A 23,724-nucleotide genomic window follows, 5' to 3' on the forward strand; every position below is an offset into this window, starting at 1 on the left:
ACACTAAACAGATCTTAGTGCAATGCAGAATAGCTCTAAGGTTTTTATGAGTACATGAGACAGACAAAAAAGGCAGCCACAGTGTATATACACAGCTATACACAGAAGCTTTCTTACCATAAATTGCACATTGTCAAATCCATTAGCCAGCAAGTGGTTTTCATACTGAGGTAGCCCAATATTTTCCAACCATTGTCCCACTGTCTGGACAGGGCATCGGGGTCCTGTAGGAGGGTGAAGAGGGAGGCGTTTAAGCAACGAATAACCATCCACTGGATAATAGCGGTAGTCCTGGGCTGAGAGGTGGCATTGCCACATCGTGTTCCTGGGAAAGTTGGTATCAAAGGAGCCCGCCAGCTTGACAGATTAATGTTTTCAGCAAGCAGAAAAGTCAGAAGTAAAACATAGTTTACAGGGCAGTATATAGCATAAGATCTGATCCTAGCTCTACATTTCTTAGTTATTAATCTTTACTACCGACCAGTACGTCATACAGTAGGAAAAAAAAAAAAAAAAAAAGCATATCAAGCTGTCAGCTAAGCTGTTCTCCGTTATATGTGATTGTTGGAATACTCCACAATGAGCAATGCACTGCCAGCAGCAAGAATTCTTTTTATCAAGTACTCCTACACTCATCAGTATGCAGCTCCATGCTCCTTGCTCCCCCTCGCTCGCTCCCCTTCATTACCCAGCCTAGGCTACACCTCGCATTTTCAATAATAGCCATCAGATAAGGCAGATTTTTTTTTTTGTCTGCAAGCTGTAAGCCTGCTGCTGCTGCTTCCTCCTACACACCCATCCAAGCGTCAATCTTGAATGATGAGAGCAGTCAAAACAAATGCAGAAAATAGCAAGATTCAAAAGCAACCTAGAGCACTTAAATCTGAATAGAATCTTCATACCCGTTATGCTTTACTTATCTGTTTGTTGTAGATTTTTATGTTTCACAAGACATTCAGATGTGCAATATATAAACCATAGCCTATGGCATGGTTTACTATGCCTTGCCTTTTCCCCTTTTAATACAAGATAGGTAGTGGTCTGCATCACTGCTTATAGAATAGCAAAACCCTTTAATGAATCGATAATGAATACATTTCACAGTTTCTCTCCTGTAGTACAGCAAAAGACATAAACACACAACAATTTTAGTCAAAGTAATTAGATTATCTGCATGATTTCTTCAACCATAAAATATTAAAAGACACAAGAAAACCTTCACGCCAACATAAAATAATTCAACTTGAAAAGGTCACCATTTCAACTGAATAATTAAAATAATATTTTACTAAATAAAATTTTAAATTTACATCCTTTTCTTATGAAAATGTGAACGATAGCTGGCAGACATATAAGATTTGCATGATTTCTAGTGAGAATGTATATTTATCAACTATAACTGAAAAAAATTAATAAAAGATGAATTTAAAATGAAAGCAAGGCTCATTTTCTGCACAAGAAACCAAATACCTAACACTGTATTTTCCATCAATATTCCATTTTTGAGACAGTTTCTCTCAAGATGGAAATATTTTACACCTTTGTTCTGAGAGGAATGTTTACTAAACTTTTGCTTTTCATAACAGGATCAAAGGACTTGGCAGAAAATGGGTATATTTGGGAAGAAGAATACTGTCCAGTAGAACTTCATTTATTGAACACATTATTTACTTCTTTTTTTTCAATGTGAATCTCAAGAAATGACCATTTCTAAGGAGGATTTTAATTCTAGGCATAAGGAAATTATAAATATGTCAAGGGCATAATTTGGAATTGATGATACCATGGCAGAAAACTGTCTCATAGAAATCCAAACCTACAGTCTGACCGACACATTATAATACAAAGTCTCTGCAAGTGACACATTGAGGATCCCTGAGCAGTCGCAGAAAAGGCTCTAAACTTAGCTGGATGATTAAAATTAACAATATTGTAAGAGTTTCAACTCCAACCTGACTAGTCCTTGGACTAAAACTAAATCCTTCACTCTAATACTGCTGCTTGGATCTGTGGAACATCTCATGTAAACTGAAGTTCATAATGATTTTGTAGAATAATTTTAGTTGAGCCATAGAAGATCTTTCATGATGTTGGCAAGTTGCCTAAGGCAGGTCTTTTATGAGATCTTACATTACTCCAGGTCTTCTTACTGATTTGATACATTACTAATGGAGTATGAAAGGTTCATTAGGTTTCTAATAAAAGTACCAATGTCTTATCAGGTGCTGGTAAATCTGTAATTACTGAAGAAATGTTTAGGAATTTTCTCAAGTATTTAATAACAATACCATGTGAATATATGCAATATAGAACGCATACTTGTCATGAGTACAGCGTGCACAAATAGTTAAATGTACTTCAAATGGATTAATGGGCAATTAATTTTTCCTCAGAGAAAGTAGATATACCAAATTGGTAGGAATCTAGGTCTCATGATAATAATTCATTTGTTCACACCTGTCTGTAAATCCTCCCCATTTTGCAGAGTGTTTTCTACTGTGAATCACTATCTTTGTACATAGATGGAGCATAACCCCTTCAGGGTTGTGCCCAGTCAGTAGCAAGACTGTAAGGTAGGCTGTTTAGCTGAAATATACTAGACTTTTTGTGGGTAAGCAAATTTGAAAGGTTAGGCAAGCACTTCCGAGAACAAATTGAGAACAAAATTATCTTAAACAAGATGAGAATGAAATCCTTGCTGAATTTTTCTTAGTTGACTGAAAAATCATGAATTTTTCTTTGAAAAGGATTCCTGACTTCTTCCCCTTTCCCCCACAAGCAGAAAAAATGGTATCAGAAGAAGACCTGCCGAAGCATAATCCCAGTTTCTGAAAGGTTTATGCACGTTTGGCTCCTGTATCTCCCATACATGCATAGACACAAATGTCTCTCCATCTTGTGACCCCACCAACAAAAAAGTGCTGCCCACAATAAGGCACAGCCAACAATCAATATACCACTTTCATGGTCAAACTGCTTTTTCCTTACCTTACTGTAAAAAGCATGGGTTATGCTGCCAGTGATGAGAAGTGCTTGGCTCAATGCCTAGCAACAGTGTAGGCAAATTATGTTTTTGAGTGGCTCCCCAGACACATTTCCTCATGTAGCTGTTGGTGCTATGTCTAACTATCTCCATGGCCCCAGCACTGGATGATTATAGCACTGCAGGTCCTACTGCACACTCTACTCCAACTCTGTCCTCTGCCAGTGTAACTGCGTGTCTGAACCCATCAACAAAACATACGGTTGCTCAGCAAGGGGAAAGAAAATAAGGAGAAACACAGTCAGCTTGCTGCCTTGTCCTCATCCCTATCATCTCATTGCTAAATTATCCTGTTATCTGCAAGACTTCTTTTCCCTCCTCCTTCCACCAAAGGCAGTAGGGAAGGCAAAGGAAGGCCCAGAGCAGAGCCAGGAATGCAGGGATTAGGGGCAAGTCTTTCCTTATGGGAACTTGCAGCTCTTTAGATTTCCTTGTTCTTTGCCAGTCTAGGACTCTTACCTTAGGGGGGCTTCTAGGACAGTTTTTCTGAGCCAGTGCAAGTGGAACCTGGAGCAGGTGCTATTGCTTTGAGACTAGAAGGCTATCTCTTCATTTTGCTAGTCTGTGATTCAGTGCCGGCCCCAGCAGCGTGCTGCTGCAGGCAATGCCTACTTTGCCTATGCCTAAAGCGAGTCCTGATAAAGAAAAATGTCATGCAGCCTGTATGAGATGGTCTCACCTGCCACACAGTCACATCCTACTGTGCTTTCCTATGATTTCAAAGAACATATAACCCATGATAATTCTTCTGTGATACCACAATCAAAAAAGATGTACCTATTCCTGCATGGGAAACTGACACATTAAGTCTCTTTCAGAGATGGCAATACTTGGTTTTCTCTTCTCCAAGGCAATAGAAGAAGCACAGTGAAATAATGTCTGCAAAAAGATGCCATCTGGTATGCTATACGATAATTTCTACAAGACTTCTCGTTCCCAATGAGAATCAGAATATCTTTATTGTGGCGTTTGGAATTGACTGAATCTGCGATACCAGAGAGCATACAATTTCAAACATGCTGTAAGACAAATTTGCTCTAAACGCAAAGGAATTTAAGGTCTCTATTTTATTGTCTCTACTATTAACAATGTGATTTTTTCTTTCTTGATTTTTCTTTATTTTTTGAGTGAGGAAAAGAAAGAAATGCAGTGATTATTTGCAGAGGAGGTACTTTCCCAGTTATCATGAATAGATTATTATAAACCATTTTTTTAGGTGAACATGACTAAACACATCTGGTGTTACGGAATCAAACCCTGGATAATTTTAGTAGCTATTGACCAAGAAATTTCTAAGTGGAGACTAAACCACAATAGGAAAGGATGAACCTTTTAAGTAAATTGGCAGCCAGTTTAGCAGAGCTGGAGAAGAAATTGATGCTAGAGTAAGTACTGTAAACACTTTTTTTTTTTTAATTAAAGCTTTCAACTTTGTCCAACACTAAATGGGATATAATTTTCCTCTTTGTATTTATGATTTCAGCTGGATAAAAAAGTTATCTCTTGACATTATGACAGAACTTGTGCTACAGCAGAAGAGTTACTGTGACTGTGTGTTCCAGTGAATAAACTAATCTAACGACATGTATTCCTGGAGAGGAGATAAGAATAGCTAGGAACAAGATGTTGTATGAGAAAAACTATGCCTAACATCCAGCAGACCAATATAATTAAAGAAAGTTTATTATGGGAGAAGTATACCAGGTTCCAAGAAGTGTGTGGAAGGTTCTGCTTTATCTTACGCATTTCAGTTATATTATTAGGCTACTCAAAATGCTTAGTTTTTAAATGATCTTTTTCATAAAACTCTAAAAAACTTATGACATATAAAATCTGTAACTTCTGTCAGCAGCCTAGCTCTTTCAATGATGATGCCGTTTTGGATGATCATGTTTGGTGATGCTGAATATTTTCCTGAAATTACTTTTAGAGACATTTTTCATGGCATATACAGAAATAAAACAAAATCAATAGAAACAGCTTGAATTTAAATAACACTATCTAGTATCTGTAATCTAAAGGTTGCATTGCATTGCTTACCTGTGGCTCAGAATGCACAAAAATAATTTTCAGACCACAGCTAATGCAAGGTAATGGAACAACCTTCATTGACTAGGAAAATCATCTTGGCAGTTCTTTTCTGATTTTTATACCAATATTTATTATAACTCTACCACTATGGAAGTACAATAACAGTATCTATAATGACTACAAAGTCAGCAAAGACAATTCATTTTATTTGACAGATGATTTGTCAACAGTGAACTGTACCTTGTGAACCCCATTGGCCTTTGAGTTTGTGTTTCTGACTGTTGATGTATTATTTACCCAGGAACAGCTCAGTCAATGTATTCCACTCCACCATGAAACATACATTTATTACAGACCCTTCAAAGTTAGGATATTTTTCATGTTCAGATGATTACTTTGGCAACTTTGATTTAGTCTTCTTCAGAAACCATCCTGTTCAGTGAATGAGGGACAGATCTTACTGGGAAATTAAAAGATCTGTTTTCTAGAGCACAGCCACTGGACCAGGACTCGGGGCACCTTGTTCTATTCAAGACTGTCATTGCTACGATGCTGAGCAATATATATATGTCATTTTTTCAGGAATCATTTTGACATCCAACAGGTAAATGTGTACATCCTTATTGTGGCTTCAATGAAAGTTAATAACATTTCTGAAAAAAGGAGTTAGTTTTCTAGAGCCATTTCTCTGCTTGCCTTAGGAACTTTTACAGGATAATAGTAACACTACACTCACCACCTATGAGTAATCATTTTCACTGTTTTCGTCTAGCAAGAAAAAATTAAACTTCAAAATTTACATGACACCATGACCAATAAAATATTTCATTTAATTCAGCAAAGATTTTAGACTACTGTTAAAACTAGTATACGAAGTGTGTATATATATAAATGTATACTACATAGTCTTGCTAAAAATACTACGCAAGCTGAACCCTTTATGCTATAATTCCTGGCACCACAAAAACAAATTTACATAATTTTAAATTTGAACAAATCTTTGTACAGCTTTGTGCTAAGCAACACCGGACTAGCAAACAAGCAGAACTGGGTAACAGAGAAATATTTGAAGAAACTGGTCTAGAAAAAGGTTTGAAAGAACACTCACTGCACAGAGGTATCTCAAGAAGCTAAATACAGCTGTTAAATGGTAACTGCAATTTTTTAGATTTGGTAACTGCTGCAAGGTCCTGTGGAGAGCTGTGAAGACAAGACACCTGTGCTAACACTGCAGTAAACTATCACATCTTTGAAGTTACAGATCTTGAAAGTATACATGTTGGAAGGTTAAGGATTTCTCCTGGGGTTATTTTACAAATCAGATTCAACCTGAGACAGTGTGGCAATTTGTCTTCTTTTTTCTTCTGCCTAGTTGGGCTCAGAGGCTCCCTTGCCCCCAGTGAACCAGATTTTAGACTGAACTCCTCCTTTGAACGGCTGATCAGGTGAATTCCTTTCTCTCCTCCCTCTTCTCTCTAGCTTCATTTTATAATTCCTGTTCTCTACTCCCTATTTATCTCACTTCTACTTATTCTTCTTGCAAGTTCTGATCATTTCCTCTTTTGTCATCCTTCATCTGCAGCTGCAACAATCTGTTGTTTTGTTTCACATCTGCCTTTTCCCTTTTCCTTATTTTTTCCTCTCACTTCCCCTGTCAAGCCTTTTAAAACAGGTAAAAAATGTTAATTTTAAAATTAAATTACTCATCTGAAACTGAATTACCCCCCTGAGATTTGCCTAGATTTGAGACTAGGTTGGATTTAGGTATTTGAGATAATCCTAACTACTTCAACATTTTTATAGATTAGATACAGGACAGTACCTGCTACCTGCATTAGCTCTTCAGTGTTAGCCAGCAGCTAATTGTAAAGATGATACTCTGAATCTGCACTGGGAAAAGTATGTTTAAATGGGAGCAAAGATAACTTGAAGCTCTTTACTGTAAAATAACACTGAACTACCCCTCACCTATTTCTTTCCTAGAACATTCAAACTCTCAGAAAACAGTAATATAGTATATAAATATAGACAATAAAAATCAGACACAACTTACCACATTTAACTGATATGATCAGACAAAAGTATAATAAAGGATAAAACCCAGAGGTGTCAGGGCTCCGAGGGCACCAGTGGGCCTTGCTGCCCATGCCCAGCACCTCCCAAGGCCTCCCTCAACCCTGCCCATGGCCCAGGACACCATTTCAGCTCAGCCTGGGGCCATCAGTCCCTGCCCCAGCAATGCCCCAGCAGTGCCAGTCCCCAGCCCTGCCTCTGGCCCTAACTACTGGACGGATGCTGGATCTACCCTGTTTGTCTCCTGGATGGACCCCTCAGACATACATAGTGGCTTTTTTCCCAGCCCTATCTTCAGCCCTGCCTAGACTACAAACCCATGTTACAGCTTTGTCTCTACTCCTATCTCTGACCCAATCTCCTTTTGCTCCTGGTTGGCTCCCTCAATGGACCCTGGCTATGAGTCGTCTCTCAGGGGCCTGTCTGAAGCAGTCAATGGAGCATGTTACCAGTACCTGGCTCTGCCCACTGGGTGCAGATCCATGGGACTGCACCTTGTAGGTGAAGGCACGGCTCACTGCCATTAGGGAACAACCAGCTCTCTGCTCCCTGACAAAAAAGTCAGGTTCTCAATAGGAACTTGCTTTATTACATAAAAACTCTATGAACACCTCCTGTAATACTCATTCCCTGCTAACACAGGCTCTGCAGCACCAAAAGAAAACTGCGGCATCTTTCAATGAATAATAAAGATGTAACTTAAGTGGGTGGCATGCTGGCACAGCTCTGGCAACTCGCTGGACTGTTTGCATATGGATAAGGTTATATAAACCCTGTTCATCCTGTCTGAGCTCCCTCATGTCGACTGCTCGACCCTCATTCTCCCACCTCTGGAGCTTGAGCTCTGAACTGGCCTCCCCTACCCACAGACAGAGCCTAGGATCCTGTTTCAGGAACCCGCATTGATGCTTACAGACAGTGCAAACACCTCTCATGGTGTTGCCCTAAATGGCTTTTTATTTTAGAAATCAGAATGATAGAAATGCAACTTTCCAGTCAAGTTTAATAAATTGTAATCCAGGAACCATTCCTTCCATCGTTCCTTTGTCATGGCTGATTGATTTCAACAAGAGCTCAACTGGTCCTACAGGTACAGGTTAGCTGAAAATGTACTTGTCAGACTGGTTTCATTAATGTTTTTTAACGTGTTAATGATTATTTCCTATACTACAAAAAAGCTCAAAACTAGAGCTGGTTTAACAAACCCAACACCTACAGTTACTTTGTTAAATTCTGGTCTAGAGCTGCTTAGCTACGTTCCTTGCTATTCACTGTTTAAAAACTCCCATTAACATGGATTTTTGGTTGCATAAATTTGAAAAGAATGGCTGGTCTATATATGAATCTCATATTCATATGCAAATAAGGTGATTTGTGTACTGACAAGATAATTTATTCTTCGGAATTATGCTCTATAAAGCATTTCAAATAGGCTACCAGAAATCAGAAGTAGCACTAAGTAACTGAGACAGTCCACCACATCCCATAAATAGAAAAACAGTCAAATTGCAGAGTTCATAAAAAAATATTTATCTATTTAGGTACCAGAACAATTCACAATGTTACACTAAATGCTATTATTAGCATTTAATGGAAATTCATGTTAGCAATTGATAATTTAACCTCAGTCATCTCAGATTTGTAATAGCGCTATAATATAAAATAAAGAGCTAAAGGCAGCAGTGGATAAAAGTAGAAAAATTTTGGGAAGTTACTGGTATCATGGGTTATGAAGTAGGTGTGGTAAGTAGTAAATAGTAAATATTTTTGAAGGATTTACAAGCATTCAAATACAATATCTTATTCAATACAGGGCAATGAAATAAGAAAACACTGATTCTAGTGTTATGATCATGAACTCGGGTTAACAGTCTGAGTTAGAAAGCAAATGAATACACTTCAGTTAGTTCAATATTCAAAATTACTTCATTTTCTGTAGGTGGAACTAAAACTAGAAACAACTCTGTGTGCTGTAAATTCTATTAACAAGCCAAAGATTTTTAACTAGCATGTGATTTTCTTGTGATTACTAGAAATGTGAGCTTCCAAGGATTCATATCTATTTAAGTCTGAAGACTACTAGCTTAAGAAGGAAACATTAGTGAATCAGCCAAACTTTCAAAAAACCATTATTAATTCACTTTTAGTAGACTTAGATCTCTACATAATTTATGAAAGATAAATTTCATCATAGTCTCACTTGCTAACCCTAACACATTTGTAAGAGTAGTACCTACATCATCTTATTCAAAACCACTAGAGATATTGAACAAAGTGTTAGAGATTTGCCCTTAGTAATCACATTATGGTTTTCATATAGTCTATTTTAGAATTCAGGAACTCTCTGCTCTCTTTAAAGTATTTCCTGGCTACTGGTTGTGAAAGCCTCATCTTTCATCGTATACTTTTAAATCTAGTGAGGTGCTAATTCCTATTCTGCATACATTTTAACCTGGCATTGAACTTGATTTTGCTTTAAAGGAATAAATGCTGTTCTATTTAGTGACATCAATTGAAGAAAATATTAATATACATGGATATAAACCTTTCAAAGTTGTAAGGTTCAGATTAAGCTGCAAGGAAGAAGCTGAACCTAAGCAAGCGACTTCTAAAACTTTGAAGTAATAATCACTCTTTTCGTGGCATTTATCATGGTTTGAAAAAATATCTCTTAACCTCTGAAATGACGGTTGGATTATTATGAAAGCATTATAGAATGAGGGCACAATTAGGCTGTCACTTTTTAGGCACATCAACAAACACCCTGGCATTAACTTTGTGAAATACAGCCAAACTGTCCTTGTGGAGATGACAGATTAGTACTCTCCCTGGACTGTTGTGGTTCAGTGGAGAAACAGGCAAGACCTCATTCCTACTGGGAGTAACTTTGAAAAATGTTTTAATCCTTTTTTTTTTTTTTCAAGTTCTGTAGACTGCAGTCTACCTCTGTCGATCCTTTTATCTCCTATCTAGATGGACACAGCTCAACAATGTTCAACCCCATGGTGCAAAAAGATACAGTATGAATAGCTCTATGACTTCAGGGATAGACTTGACAGAGGAGAGAATTGATCAGGAAGAGTAGAATGTAGCATTAATATTATCATCTTCAGAACTGTTTTCATATCCACTTAAAGAGTTAGGGAGTCATTTACTACCAATAGAATCCAGGAAGTAATTTGAGTATTACTATTTTTAAGCAACTTTCACAACGAATTAATTTGAGTTCTGACCTGGTTTTGTTTGTATCGGTGCACTCTTGTAAGGCTAGGTCATAGACAGGTATATCCAAACTTAAAATGTGAGAATAACTTTTATTCACTGAATTTGATTTTCTGTACTGTAATGCATATGGTTCTTCTTAGCATTGTCCCCAAACATGCTTAAACATCATATACTTAACTCTCCATTTTACTATTATTTGTCAATATTTCTGAGCTTCATGCTCTTGGAAGTCAATGAAAATTTGATTTTCTAAGTTTTGCGTTCTGTGTATTCATACCATTCTGCAGTCTGTCTCAAAACAAATATTACGTATGTAAGTATGGTACAGGTCTTTCTCGTGCCATATGTACTTATTAACATGCATGTCTTCTTTATAACTCAATAGCTCTCACTCCTTAAAAGGGTAATTATTTAATTTGAGAATTTTTTACAAATACTGAAACAAGGCTCTAGGAACAGTGTTAAGTACAATATTGCAATTTTCATAGACTTGAGTAGTATATTCAAACTGCACATAAATTGTTCATGTATTTGAGAATTTTTTACAAATACTGAAACAAGGCTCTAGGAACAGTGTTAAGTACAATATTGCAATTTTCATAGACTTGAGTAGTATATTCAAACTGCACATAAATTGTTCATGTATGTGGTCATATAGACCTCTATTCTAACCATACTTGACAGCAGAATGTAATGATCGGATATTAGGTTAATAACAAAATGAAAGAAGAGATGGTTGGGATTTAGTATGCAGACTCCTCTTTCTGAGATTAACTCTCCAAAGTGAAAAAAAAAAAAAAAAGTATCTTTAGGTATGACAAATATTTTACTATATGCTTTCCAAGGAAGAATACAAATTTTGTATTAATTCTGTGAGAAAACATATGGTTTGGTTACTCAGAAATAACAGTAAAACTAACCAGACTGACAAGTTTTAAAATTTTTCCAAAAGAAAAAGTACCACTACCAGAATTGGGTCTGAATCTCCTATGCTATTTCACTAAAATGTTATTATCTGATGTGGGGAAATACCTCTGAAAAGTCTCAGTGTATTAAGTCAGTCAAAATTACATATTAATCCTCCAATAATCAAAATTACATGTTAATCCTCCAATTAAAAGAGATTTTATATAAGATTTCTTTGCTCAAGCAGTCCTATTGCAGAGTATCTGAATTTAGCATGACAAGATCTGATGGTCACAAGTAGACTACAAAAAATTGACAAGAATTAGGCTATACATTTACTCACTGATGGACGTCAATATTTATGATATTATAGCTCCATTTTCTTAAGTCCCTCTGTTTGCTGTCAATCTTCACTATTCCTTCTAGAAAACGTATGCCAGAAATAATTTATTCAAGTCTGTGAGTATAATGATGGAATTACTTTGCAAACAGTTTTGGAAAAAGAAGCCTAACACTGAACACAAAACGCATGGACAGAGATAAAAGGTATGTGTCAACAGGTACTTATAAAGAGAGTGGAAATGTAAAAAGAAAATGCATCAGAGTTAGAGACTACATGGGTAGATATGGTCTGATGACTTACATTTTTACTGTATTTTCAGTTTAGTCTGCGTCTTCATTTGTTTTTGTTTCAAACACAGCTCTGATTAAGTGGTGTATGAAGAGCATATAGCTGTATATTACATTTATGATGCTACAGGGTAAAATTGCCAATATAATAGGAATACAAAAATAACTGCAAATAAAATACATGCTTGCAGCTTTTTTCATCCAACTCCCATTGCGTTTATTATAAAACATAGCTAAAATCTTGCAGTTTGCCTATTCTTCTGTAAGTTTTGTTTTGGGATTCAATGAATCATTATAATAGACACATCTTTATCTCTTGTTTAGCTTTGTACAATACAGAAATCAACACAACATTAATCCAATTACTTGTGATTTTTTTCTGTAGAATTCATATGATCTTTGGGGTAAGTTCAGTGGCATGCAATGTGTTATGACTATCATGTTCTCAGTATATAAATGCCCAAAATACTTCCACGTATTTTACAGGCATATGGTTTCTGTTCTCCACTACTTTTTAATCTAGGCAATTACATACACTTAAATTACCATTGAAATAATTTGAAATGCAGAGATCTCTATAAGAAATATGAAGATTGGTAGGAATAATGCATTAAAAGAAATGCATGTGTGAAAGCACCAGAAGAAACAGTGCTACGAGGGGTTAAAGGTACAGTCTGTATTGATAACCAAGGACACAGCTGACAGTGGTAAAACACTAAGGAATGTGCTTCTATCAAGACAAGAAGGGGTGTGCTCTAATAAACGGACAGGACAGATGATTTATCAGCAGAAGACCCTACACAACACAGGGCAGCAACAAAATTACAGTACATTGCATTAGGCATTCATCTTCCTGTTACTCCAGAAGGAAGACAGACTCTAGCCCTAAAATATCCAAGATAAGGATGCAAAACCAATGAGCACTACTGAAGTAAATAAATTTTTGGATCAAAAGGACCATACCATAGCAACTGTTGACTCCTAAACATCTATCAAAAAAACTAGTTCACTATTGCTAATCAAAAGGAATCCAAGAGATACAATGAGAATGCAATCCTCAGCCTTCCATGTCACACACAAGTGACCATGGACAGAAAACTTGGCCATACATGCATACACATCTTGTGCTTTTGGGTACTGAGTGTGAGTGACATTCGTATGAGAACATGAATAGCTCAAAAGAGTTTTGCCTGAAGCAAGAATCACCTTTGCCTTTCACAACGTCTCATATTGACTTCAATTACACAAATATCCCCCAGCAGTTCTGCCATTGCAACTTAAACCTCCATGTTGACTTTTCAGTTGCTAATAAGATGCAAGGAAGTGCAGAATCAAACCCAAATGTGTGGCTCTATTCCCTACAGTGCTGTCCTACAATTGACAGTGAAGATTTCATAGACTTACAGTTGAAAAATTTCAAACTGCATATGTATTTCCTATTGAGGAGGCATCAAACAGCACTGGGAGCAGATACCAGCTGCTAGAACTGTCTCCTCTCATCGGGTCCGTCTTCCATCAGCGACAGATTCAGGTTCCCTCTGCCTTTTCTTTTTTTCCCCCTCTTTATGAAGCTACAGATATCTTGGTCTTTTTGCACAGCTTCAATGGGAAGGTGGGATTTGGGAGGAAAGTGATACTTATTTTACGGTCTGATTATTGTGGTTGGCTATTGCAAAATTAGAGTTGTGCGTTCAAAACTGTAAGCCTGAGGTCTCCCACTTTGTGAGAGGCTGCACGGCTCATTTTATTAAAATCTATGAATCAAATCCACTTCGATAAAGTGCTTAGTTTAACCACAAGGAGATTTTAAAAAGGGAAGTAACTGCTGCAAAACAGACACTAAATCACAATTAAAGTATATACTTTGAAGTGTATAACTTACCACTGTGAAAACTGCCTTATGGCAACATGCCTACACATATCTAATTAAAATTCTGCCTTAATTAAATACTTATATTTTATCTGTTTTCTGCCCTTGAGGGAGGGAGGATATTAACAGCTTTGGAGGAAAACCACTTTGCCAAAACTGCAACCATATGGCAGCAAAAAGAAAAGGGCCAGCCTAACAAGGCTTCATTTGTTAAAAGAAAGTTTGACTTCTGAGTGAAAATTTAGCTTATAGGCAGAACCATAGGGAAAAGGAAGGCTTCATGTCTGAGTAGTGGCAGTGGAACAGATGGAAGAGAGAGGAAACTGAGCATGTAGCTTCTGGCAGTCAAAGGTCTACACAATTTCAATTACATTACAGCTGTACGGGGCACACTGTTAACTCTTACTCCCCTCATGTAGCTATGGGCTGTGGCCCCACCTCATTCCATCTTTTCCTAGTCTGCTGAACTTATGTCTATTTTACTTTCCCAACCTTTGTGCTCAAACTCATGTGCCCTCACAAATCTGAAGAGAAAAATTTCTTGCAATTTACCCCATACTGTGGAGGAGTCCTTGATAACAACAGCCTCAGTCATATCAGTAAAGTAGGCAAAATAAAATAACTTTTGTATGATGACTGCCTACAGCTTTCAGCCCGATATAAAAGCTCAGAGAAAGTACATTACAAAATGTATTCTAATCCAGTGCTCCATGACCTAGTGTCAATCCCTGGCCTTAAATGTGTAATACGTGACACAGAAACATGCATATGTAGTGGGCACATGCAGAAGCAATAATGTCTTGTTTGTGGAAACACTTGACATACAGTGGAGTTGTAGGGTTTATTCTGAATACAGAACAACCCACCGCAGTTCTGCTACTTTCAGATGAGATAAGGCTCATGCTGAGTTGATTCAGGCATAGCTGTCAGTGTTCCAGAGTCCTTCTGGTTCCAAAGTAGCTCTAGAAAAGCCAACACATAGATGTCTCTGAAGTTGTAGACATAGTACGTACTGTCAAAGCACATATTTCAGAAGATTTGCTAGCTTCCTTGAAAGTGTGTTTTGGGTTTTTTTTACACAGTATAATTCTTTTGCATATACCTCTTCCAATAACAAGCAGCATTAATCTCTGAAAGGCACTCACTCAGGTAGCTTCACTGAGCAAAGTCTGGAGCCTTCATAGGGATATTTAGACACTGATGCTGAATGTGATGCTAAGATTATCTCAGGCACAGGGAAAGACACTCTTCTCACGAAAGGGCAACAGACAAACTTTTTAAAATCCAAACTTGATAGATGCAATAAGAAATTTGCTTATTTCAGCTGCAAGAAAAATGCTTGCCAGTATATTATGTTCCAAGCCAAAACCATAGATCAAGAAACTAAAAATAATTCAGTAAACTGTACCCTGTATGCCTCTAGGTGGAACAATGAGGGTATTTGAGGATAGGTACATTCTCAGCTCAGCTGACCAAAGAAATATCAACTTGTATGCACACAGCAACTTGATAGTGCATTATGGAAAGCATTCAAAAAAGAATTCATGATTAGCAGAATTAAAAAACCGTAAATCACCCTCCATGTGGTAGAACATATTTGAAAAGTTGTTCTTTCAAATGTCCAGCACGTTATTTTGATATAGAATGACCTTCAACAATTATTTTCCTTGTCATTATTCTGATTTCTCTGACTTGAAACAATTCTTGCTTTAATCATGATGATGATATGATACCCATTACTCATGTTAAAAAAAACTCTCAAGTAGATTATTTTTCTTATCATTCTTTTTCAAAAGACTTGCAAATATAAGTGAACTCTGAATCACACACCTCAGAACAGCTGCTGGGCTCCAACTAACACACAAATACTGCTATGCATGCCTTGAAAGACATTTTTATTTTAGAATTGTTTATAATTAGGCAAAGAATATATGAAATTGAAGTATTTCTTCTTTTTACTTGACTACTCTATCTTGTAGACAGGTTGACTTAAATCATGTTACTACAGTAGTCACAGAATCATTACAAAACAGACTCAAAGTGAATTAAACTAGTGACCTAATCCATTCAACTGACCCAAGCCAAGGTCACTTATATACTGACCATTAGCTTTTTCATTCTGGAAAATAGCCAGGATTCTTTAAGACACTGCTGAATGTAATGGGTTTATAATGTCCCTAGTAATCTGTTTGGATACTTCACTATATTGCCTTTATAATTTTGTCCTGGGGAGAAGGGGGTGAGATTCACTTCAGCTAGTTTTAGACAGCTACATCTGAGAAGGTCCTCTAGGCCCTCATTATCCATACTTCTAGTGCCATTTGCCATGCTTCAGACATTTAGAGATGATAAACAAGAGCTAAGAAGTGCCTGCATATCTAACTCATTATTAGTGGCTCAATGCAGTCTACACTGCAGAAGTCTGAATTTAGACATTAAGCATAAGATTCATGTCTGACCTACCATTATTTTCACCAAGCCCATGTTTCCTTAATCTGCTTACAAGCAAAACACATGAGACAATGTCAAAACCTTAACTGAAGTCCAAATATGGGGCATCTCGTGCTCTTTCCTTACCTACAAAATCCGGTATCTGCTCCTAGCAGAGAATTAGATTGCTTTAATAGGTTTGCTTTTGGCAAATCCATGTTGTCTCTTATTTCTTTGCTATTTTCTAGCTACTTTTAGTAATTTCTCTGTTCAGTGACTTTTCTATGAATTGAAAATAATTCCCCACATTCTCCTTCCCCTTTTAAAGATAAGTTCTACATCATTCTCTTTTAGTCTGTTGATACCTGATCCATTCTCCAAGAATTCTCACAGAAACTTACTACCAGGTCAAAGTTTTTCAGACAGTTATGTAACCCAAAATAAATTTCATTAAATCAATTTTAAGATACCTAACCTATATAACCTGTTCTTTCCTTATACACAATTGAGTTTCTAGCCCTAGAATTAGCTGTACATGCCATATGCTCACCGATGACCTTTTCAGTAAATGTGTGATTAACAGTCATTGTACATTTTTGCCTTCTCTGCACCTACTATGGGCAGCTTTTTCTTTCCTGCATAACCTCTCTACGTACCAAAGATTTCTTTGTTCTTCTTCTACCTATTAATGTACAAATATAGTTATGTTATGTTAAATCTTAATTTCTTTTGCTAGTTGCATGTCACTGAGTGTTTCAGCACTTCTGACTTGTCTTTACATGTGTGTTATTCTACCATGCTTATTAAAGAGAGAAATTTCCCTCTTTATGTCTAAAGGTGAAACAAAAAAAATGAAAGTTTAGCTAAGCTGCTCTTTTACACTTCCTTTTCTTCACATTGGTGAAGCTTGTACTATAGTCTTCAGTAGTTTTCTGTTGAAGAATGCACAGATTTCTCTTTAACTTGCACTGTAGAGATTTTTTAAAATAAATTATCCGAATTTATTGACATCTACCTTCTTCAGAATTTTCTTCACTTGCAAGTCTGTCAGTATAATTTCTTTTCCATCGAATACCGTAGTAATGAAAATCTCCAATTACGATAAAGTCCAAAGGCTTTGGAGACCTATCAAGAACAACCATGTCCTTTTCTGCTTTCCTGGATACCAACAGATACTTAACAGCACTAACTAATCCTACTCTCAAAGCAACCATTATATTTTTTGAAATAAAGCCAATGTTTCCCCTCCTCTTCTTACTAAAGAAGTTATATCCTTTACATGACGGGATTACCAGTGTAATATACATGATAAATTCTCTACAATGCCAATTTTGCCATAATCTTCAATTAATTCTTGTCTATTCCTGATTAATACTTCTGTTAATTCTTCTCTGTTCCTCTTTCATCTACCATTAGCATACAGATAGCTAAGACATCTGGTGAACTGACCCATGACTCTTTGTCTAGTCACTTCTTTAATATTGTTTTAAACAATCCTGTCTTTCTCGGGGGTTAGACCTATGTCCAATTTGCATTATTGAAGATGAAGACTTTTGTCCTTACCCCATGGTTCTTAATTTAAAGTTCTCTTTTCTCAGAATAGAAGCCACATAGTTATACTTAGGGTGTTTCCGACTGTTGCTTGACTTGGATGTGAGAGGAGAGACAACATTTCTCGACTCTTCAACCTCTTAATCCACTGCCACAGAACCTTATAAGCACTTTTGATTTGCTTAGAATCATTCTTGGCAGTATCATTAGTATCCTTTATCATATAATAGTGATCAGTAGAATCCTTTGCAACTTGGCAAGCTTGGACTTTTGTGAAGAGGCACACCAGCCATAACGTAAGTGCGAGGTGGTACAGATGTCTCCACATCACTTTGAGCAGAAGGTCACTTGCCAGCACCGTATTCTATTTCCATTTGGTAACAGAGGTTTTGTACGCTTTGGGCTAGTGTGTTTTTTTAATTGTCTTTTATCATTGAGATTAGTTCTTAGTTGCTCCCTGGTCAGCACTCCTGCTTTTGATTTCAGTGGTAAGCTGTTCAGATGTTGAATGCCCCATGCCCTCAGAGGACATTGGCAGCCATCTTCCTCTCTCTAGTTTCAAGTTCACTCCTCCGGTACCTGTACTGCTACCAAACTGAAAGCTCTGCTTTATTTTTTTTTGTTTCCAAAAGCACACTGTGGATAAAGTTCTCATGACCACACTCAGCCAGTCTTGATTCTCTCCTTTCACTGCTCCTCTAATTGCTTCTTAACAGATTCCCCTGGAGATCTAAAAGAAGTCTTTCCAGATTTCACCAGTAGGAAAATACAGGCCAAAGTTCCTGTAAATCCATTCAAGGATTTCATCACAAGATGTCATTGTCTAATACTAAATACAGCTATTGAATTAACTATGTATGAAATACTTCCTCTCAAATATTTTTCACTGAGATACTATGTAGCATAAAAAGCTCTTCATGCCTGGTAGATTAAGAATATTTGTGCTTGAATTAATGTATTTTTGTTTTTACTAACAGCTCATAAAACCATGGAAGTATAGTATGACATACAGGACTAAGTAAATACTAAAATGAAGGATTCCATATCAAGCTACATTTGCTCTTCAGTATTATCACAAATTTTACTGTTTGCTAAAAATTTACTAGACAATAAAAGTGGTTTCCTGAATATAGTACTCCATAATCTAGATGCTTTCGGGTCAACTCTAAGAAAAATGTCTGACTTGTACACGTTGATCATTAAATACATTATTTTTCGTCTCTATTGTACAATATTTTTGTACATATATTCATATAAAACTAACAAACCTCATATATTTATATATCTAAACTGATGAAGTATTTCAAAATTATATTTCCTGATACCATACCACTTAATTTTTATTCCGAAGCATAGAGTAGATCTTTACATTTGGCTTAGTGTGGAGCCAGGAAGAAGAGTGAAGGGGAATGAGAAGTTCTGAGATGGAATTTAGGGCCTCAGTACTAAACACTTGGGCAGATAAAACTGTAAGTTAAACACATAGAGATCCAGACAGTAATTAGACGGGGGCTATGTGAGGTATCCCTGAGGAACACCAAGGCACCTGAGATGCTTCTTGCCAATAAACTATAGGAGCTTAAATAGAAGCAGCACACACACACATACACACAAAGCTGATTTGCTGCAGATAACTTCAAAGCAGCCCCTTCCTTGGGGATAAAGACCTATCAAAAAATGTCTTAGGTTGTATTATCAGTAAGAAAAACCTGTGTATTGCCTTGTGGTAGTTAATAAGTGGTAATTAACACAAGCTAAAATCTTAAGTAAAATCTGTTGTTAAAAATATAAATAACACTGTAATAAGGCTCCACTTGATTGGTTACTCCAGTATGCTAACACTGAGATTTTCTGCTCGATAACCCTATTACTTTTTTAATAAAAATATAAGAATGTACTTGAAGTATAACATGTTTGATGTCATGTAATGCATTTGTTATTATAATAGTTCACTTCTCTTTGCTGCCTAAACTACGCTTGACTGAACCTGGAAAAGGCATAAAGGAATGAAAAGTGGAAAACATACATGTGAAGCTGCATATAGCCAGCTCTATAGCAGAATGAAATGTCTTTACTGCAGTCTGCATGTACAGCAAAATTGATTTAAAACATTGTATTTTGTAGTTGTATTTTGATTAACAGCACATAGCTTGATTTCTTCATTAAAGGAAAAATCAGATTATCATTCTACACTAGCTAAAGACCCTTAAGGAGTTGACAGAAAGAAAAAAAAACGTTGGTTTGTAGGAAGCTGCACACCAAACAGAAAAGAAGTTGGGACTCAGAGTCCCCTCTGGGAAAAGCAGCAAAGAAAAGAGTAGAACTCGTGCCAAATGAAAGAGCTGAAGAACCAAATGCCACATTTGAATGCCAAGAAAAATAATGCATGCAGTAGAAGCCACAAAATGGCTGATGAGAAGAGTTGTGAGATATTTTCTTCTCTTAAAAGAAAAAAACAGAAAAAGCAGTGGTCATTCATAGGAAAGGACAGAGTAGTACTTGCACATCACTAAGTTATGCAAATTTGCATACATATACTGTTGCTTTTGTCTCCTTTTCATAGCTCTTCCTTGCTGTCGAACATCTTAGTGGATGCCTGATTTTGCATTTTGTGCCTGTGTACTGCTGTGGTGGGTTGACCCCAGCTGGACGCCAGGTGCCCACCAAAGCCGCTCTGTCACTCCCCTCCTCAGCTGGACAGGGGAGAGAAAATGAAATGAAAGGCTTGTGGGTCGAGATAAGGACAGGGATAAAACACTCACCAATTACTGTCATGGGCAAAACAGACTTAACTTGGGGAAATTAGTTAAATTTATTACCAATCAGAGTAGCATAATGAGAAATAAAACCTAAATCTTAAAAACACCTGACCCCCACCCCTCCCTTCCTCCCAGGCTCAACCTCTCTCCCAGATTCTCTACCTCTGCCCCTGCCCCTGCCAGTGGCACACAGAGAGAGGGTATGGGGATTTCAGTCCATTCATCACATGTTGTTTCTGCTGCTCCTTCCTCCTCAGAGGAAGGACTCCTCACACTCTTCCCCTGTTCAAGCATGGGGTCCCTCCCATGGGAGACAGTCCTCCATGAACTTCTCCAACATGAGTCCTTCCCATGGGTTGCATGCAGTTCTTTAACTGCTCCAGTGTGGGTCCACCACAGGGTTACAAGTCCTGCCAGCAAACCTGCTCCAGCCATGGTCTCCTCTCTCCATGGGTCCACAAGTCCTGCCAGAAGCCTGCTCTAGTGCAGGCTTCCAACGGGGCCACAGCCTGTTTTGGTCACCCACCTGCTCCCGTGTGGGGTCCTCCATGGGCTGCAGGTGGTTAAGTGCTCCACAGTGGACCTCCATGGACTGCAGAGGCACAGCTGCCTCGCAGGGGAGTCTGCTCTGGCTCCTGGAGCACCTCCTGCCCCTCCTTCTTCACTGACCTGGGTGTCTGTAGAGTTGTTTCTCCCACATATTCTCACTCCTCTCTCTGGCTGCTGTTCTGCAGCAGTGTTTTTTCCTTTTTAAAATGTTATCCCAGAGGTGCTACCACCGTCACTGATGAGCTTGGCCTTGGCCAGCGGCGGGTCTCTCTTGGAGCCTGCTGGCATTGGCTCAACCAGACACAGGGGAGGCTTCTGGCAGCTTGTCACAGAAGCCACCATTGTAGCCCCCCTCTGCTACCAAAACATTGCCACACAAACCAAATAAATTCCACTCCTTGCCTCTCTGAATCACATATTTAAAAATTACCATGAAAATCCACATTCATCACTCTTCACAAACTTCACTAAAAAATAAATAAATTCCCCACACCAAAATCAAAATAAAATCATCACAACACCAAAGGAAAGCAGACAATTTACACAGAATCCACCCCTCCTCCATTCACCACAATTACAACAATAGAAATTCCCCACAATCATTCCACTCACTAACACTGTTGAGTCCATGTTCTGCCTGTTACCTCTCCCAGTCACTATCTTTATCTCGAATTCCTGGAGCCCCACCTTGGGTGCCAGAAACGACTGTGGTGGGTTGGCCTTGGCTGGATGGCAGGTGCCCACCAAGCCACTGTATCACTCCCCTCCTCAGCAGGAAATGAGGGGAAAAAATAAGATGGAAAAAACTGTCATGGGTCAAAATAAAGGCAGTTCAATAAAGCAAAAGCAAAGGCTGCACAGGCAAGCAAAGGAAAACAGATTTATTCTCTGCTTCCCATCAGCAGGCAATGTTCAGCCACTTCCCAGGAAGCAGGACTTTAGTATGCATAGTGGTTGCTCCAGAAGACAAACGTGGTAATAAAGAATGCCCGCCTCCTCCTCCTTTCTCTTAGTTTTTATTGCTGAGCAGACATCATATGGTATGGAATATCCCTTTGGTCAGCTGGGGTCAGCTGTTCTGGCTATGTCCCTTCCCAAGATCTTGCCCACCCCCAGCCTACAGATGAGGGGAGAATGTTGGAGAGACAGCCTTGATGCTTTGTGAGCACAGCCCAGCAGTAGCCAAAACATATGAGGAAAATTAGCTCTGTCTCAACCAGACCAAATATGACTACCATGATAAAAAATAGTAAGCAGCAAATCCCGACTTACTTAAATTAGCTTCAGAAAGTAACTATCTTGTAACCTAGAGTTTCTCTATGAATAATTCTCTCTTTCAACACAGCAAGCTTCAGAAAGAAAAAATAGCCTGCCAGGATAATGTCTGGCACTTTGCATGATATTGTCCCTTACTGTTTTAGAAAAAAATATCTGAATCTGCTTGTCTTATCTGCAATTATATTGATATTCAGATCAGTTATTTTTTCTTTTTCCTAGATTCCCTTCTCACTGTCCAGCTACTGTTAAAATAGTTGTGTCAACTATTCAGTTGGTAAGACACAGTTCTGTCCTGTACAAATATAATGCTCCATGAAATGGACGCTTGTTAAAATACTTTTTTAAAAATTAATAAAATAAAACAATTTTTAAAATTTAAATTTTAAATTATTATAATAAAATAAAAATAAAAACTATTAATAAATTTTAAAACAAAATTTTATAAAGTGATAAGGTATGTAGTCTCCTGCCCAATACATAAACCCAAGTAACTGCATGCAGTTTCTAGCAGGGTTGTACCAGTACAGGTGACTTAACATAGCTCTGCCTTAAGACCAAATAATTCAGACATACAAGTCAGTTTTCTTTCCATGAGTTAGGAAGAAAACATAGTAAAATAGTTCCAAAGTTCTTATCAGCACAGCTGCACAGGTTTATGCTGACATACCAAGAGGGTAGGCATGACTTAAGAGTTCTTAGAATTCACCAGTAGGGAAGGTTTGCAAATTTTCCCATCATTGCTAACACCAGTCACTGGCTGTCAGAAACATTTTCAGCCCTGTGCCAAATATTTGATCAAAGCAGAATTAGATAATATAATGCTTTAAAAACCGTCAGCAGCTACTGGGTTATATATACTCAGGGTCCTATCATTCCAAACAAAATCTCAGCTGAAAAAGACTTAAAATATCCCCCTAGTAGAAAGGCTTCAGTATGAAGATATTAATGGAATATTTTTTCTGGTAAGATTTTAGAACAACATTAATGACTCCAATATGCTATTTAAAGTAACAGCTCCAGGATACTGCGCCTAATGCATCTCTAACAGTAAACAACATTGATTCTGTTCATGGTTATCCAAATACATACAAAGGTTTTCAACACAGTGGGTTACTTAGCAATATCTTATCCACAGTTTCCCTACAGACAGTTAAGTCAAAATTAAAAAAGTTAGTTCTTTTTCCCTTACTTGTATTGTGATCATTCATCTCCCCCAATCCAGTATTAATTCCAGCATCTATTGAACTCATGATTTTATCAATCTGCAGAAAAGAGAACATTGAAAACAATTGATGGGCTGCATCTTTGTTATTTTGCTTCAGTTTTTCATGCATAAATTTATGGTATTATTACTCTCATTAGGAAAACAACAGTCAAGG

At 37.5% G+C, this 23,724-nt stretch overlaps 1 protein-coding gene across 8 annotated transcripts in view; it reads right to left on the reverse strand.

Annotated features, from left to right (window-relative positions):
• The window catches only part of ANKS1B (ankyrin repeat and sterile alpha motif domain containing 1B), a 441,931-nt gene that overhangs the window by 199,583 nt on the left and 218,624 nt on the right, over positions 1–23,724 (reverse strand). For 5 of the 8 annotated variants that reach the window (XM_080394136.1, XM_080394134.1, XM_080394135.1 and 2 more), the window contains exons 14-15: positions 23,535–23,607; positions 118–224 (exon numbers count right to left, since the gene is read on the reverse strand). In XM_080394136.1, the coding sequence (XP_080250262.1) occupies positions 118–224; positions 23,535–23,607 (180 nt within the window). Of the gene's footprint in view, positions 1–117; positions 10,901–23,534; positions 23,608–23,724 lie in introns of those variants that run through there. The other 3 variants (XM_080394133.1, XM_080394138.1, XM_080394141.1) reach the window with 1 other exon arrangement.

This window comes from Falco punctatus, assembly GCF_963210335.1.
Source record: "Falco punctatus genome assembly, chromosome: 6".
Taxonomy (NCBI): Eukaryota; Metazoa; Chordata; class Aves; order Falconiformes; family Falconidae; genus Falco; species Falco punctatus.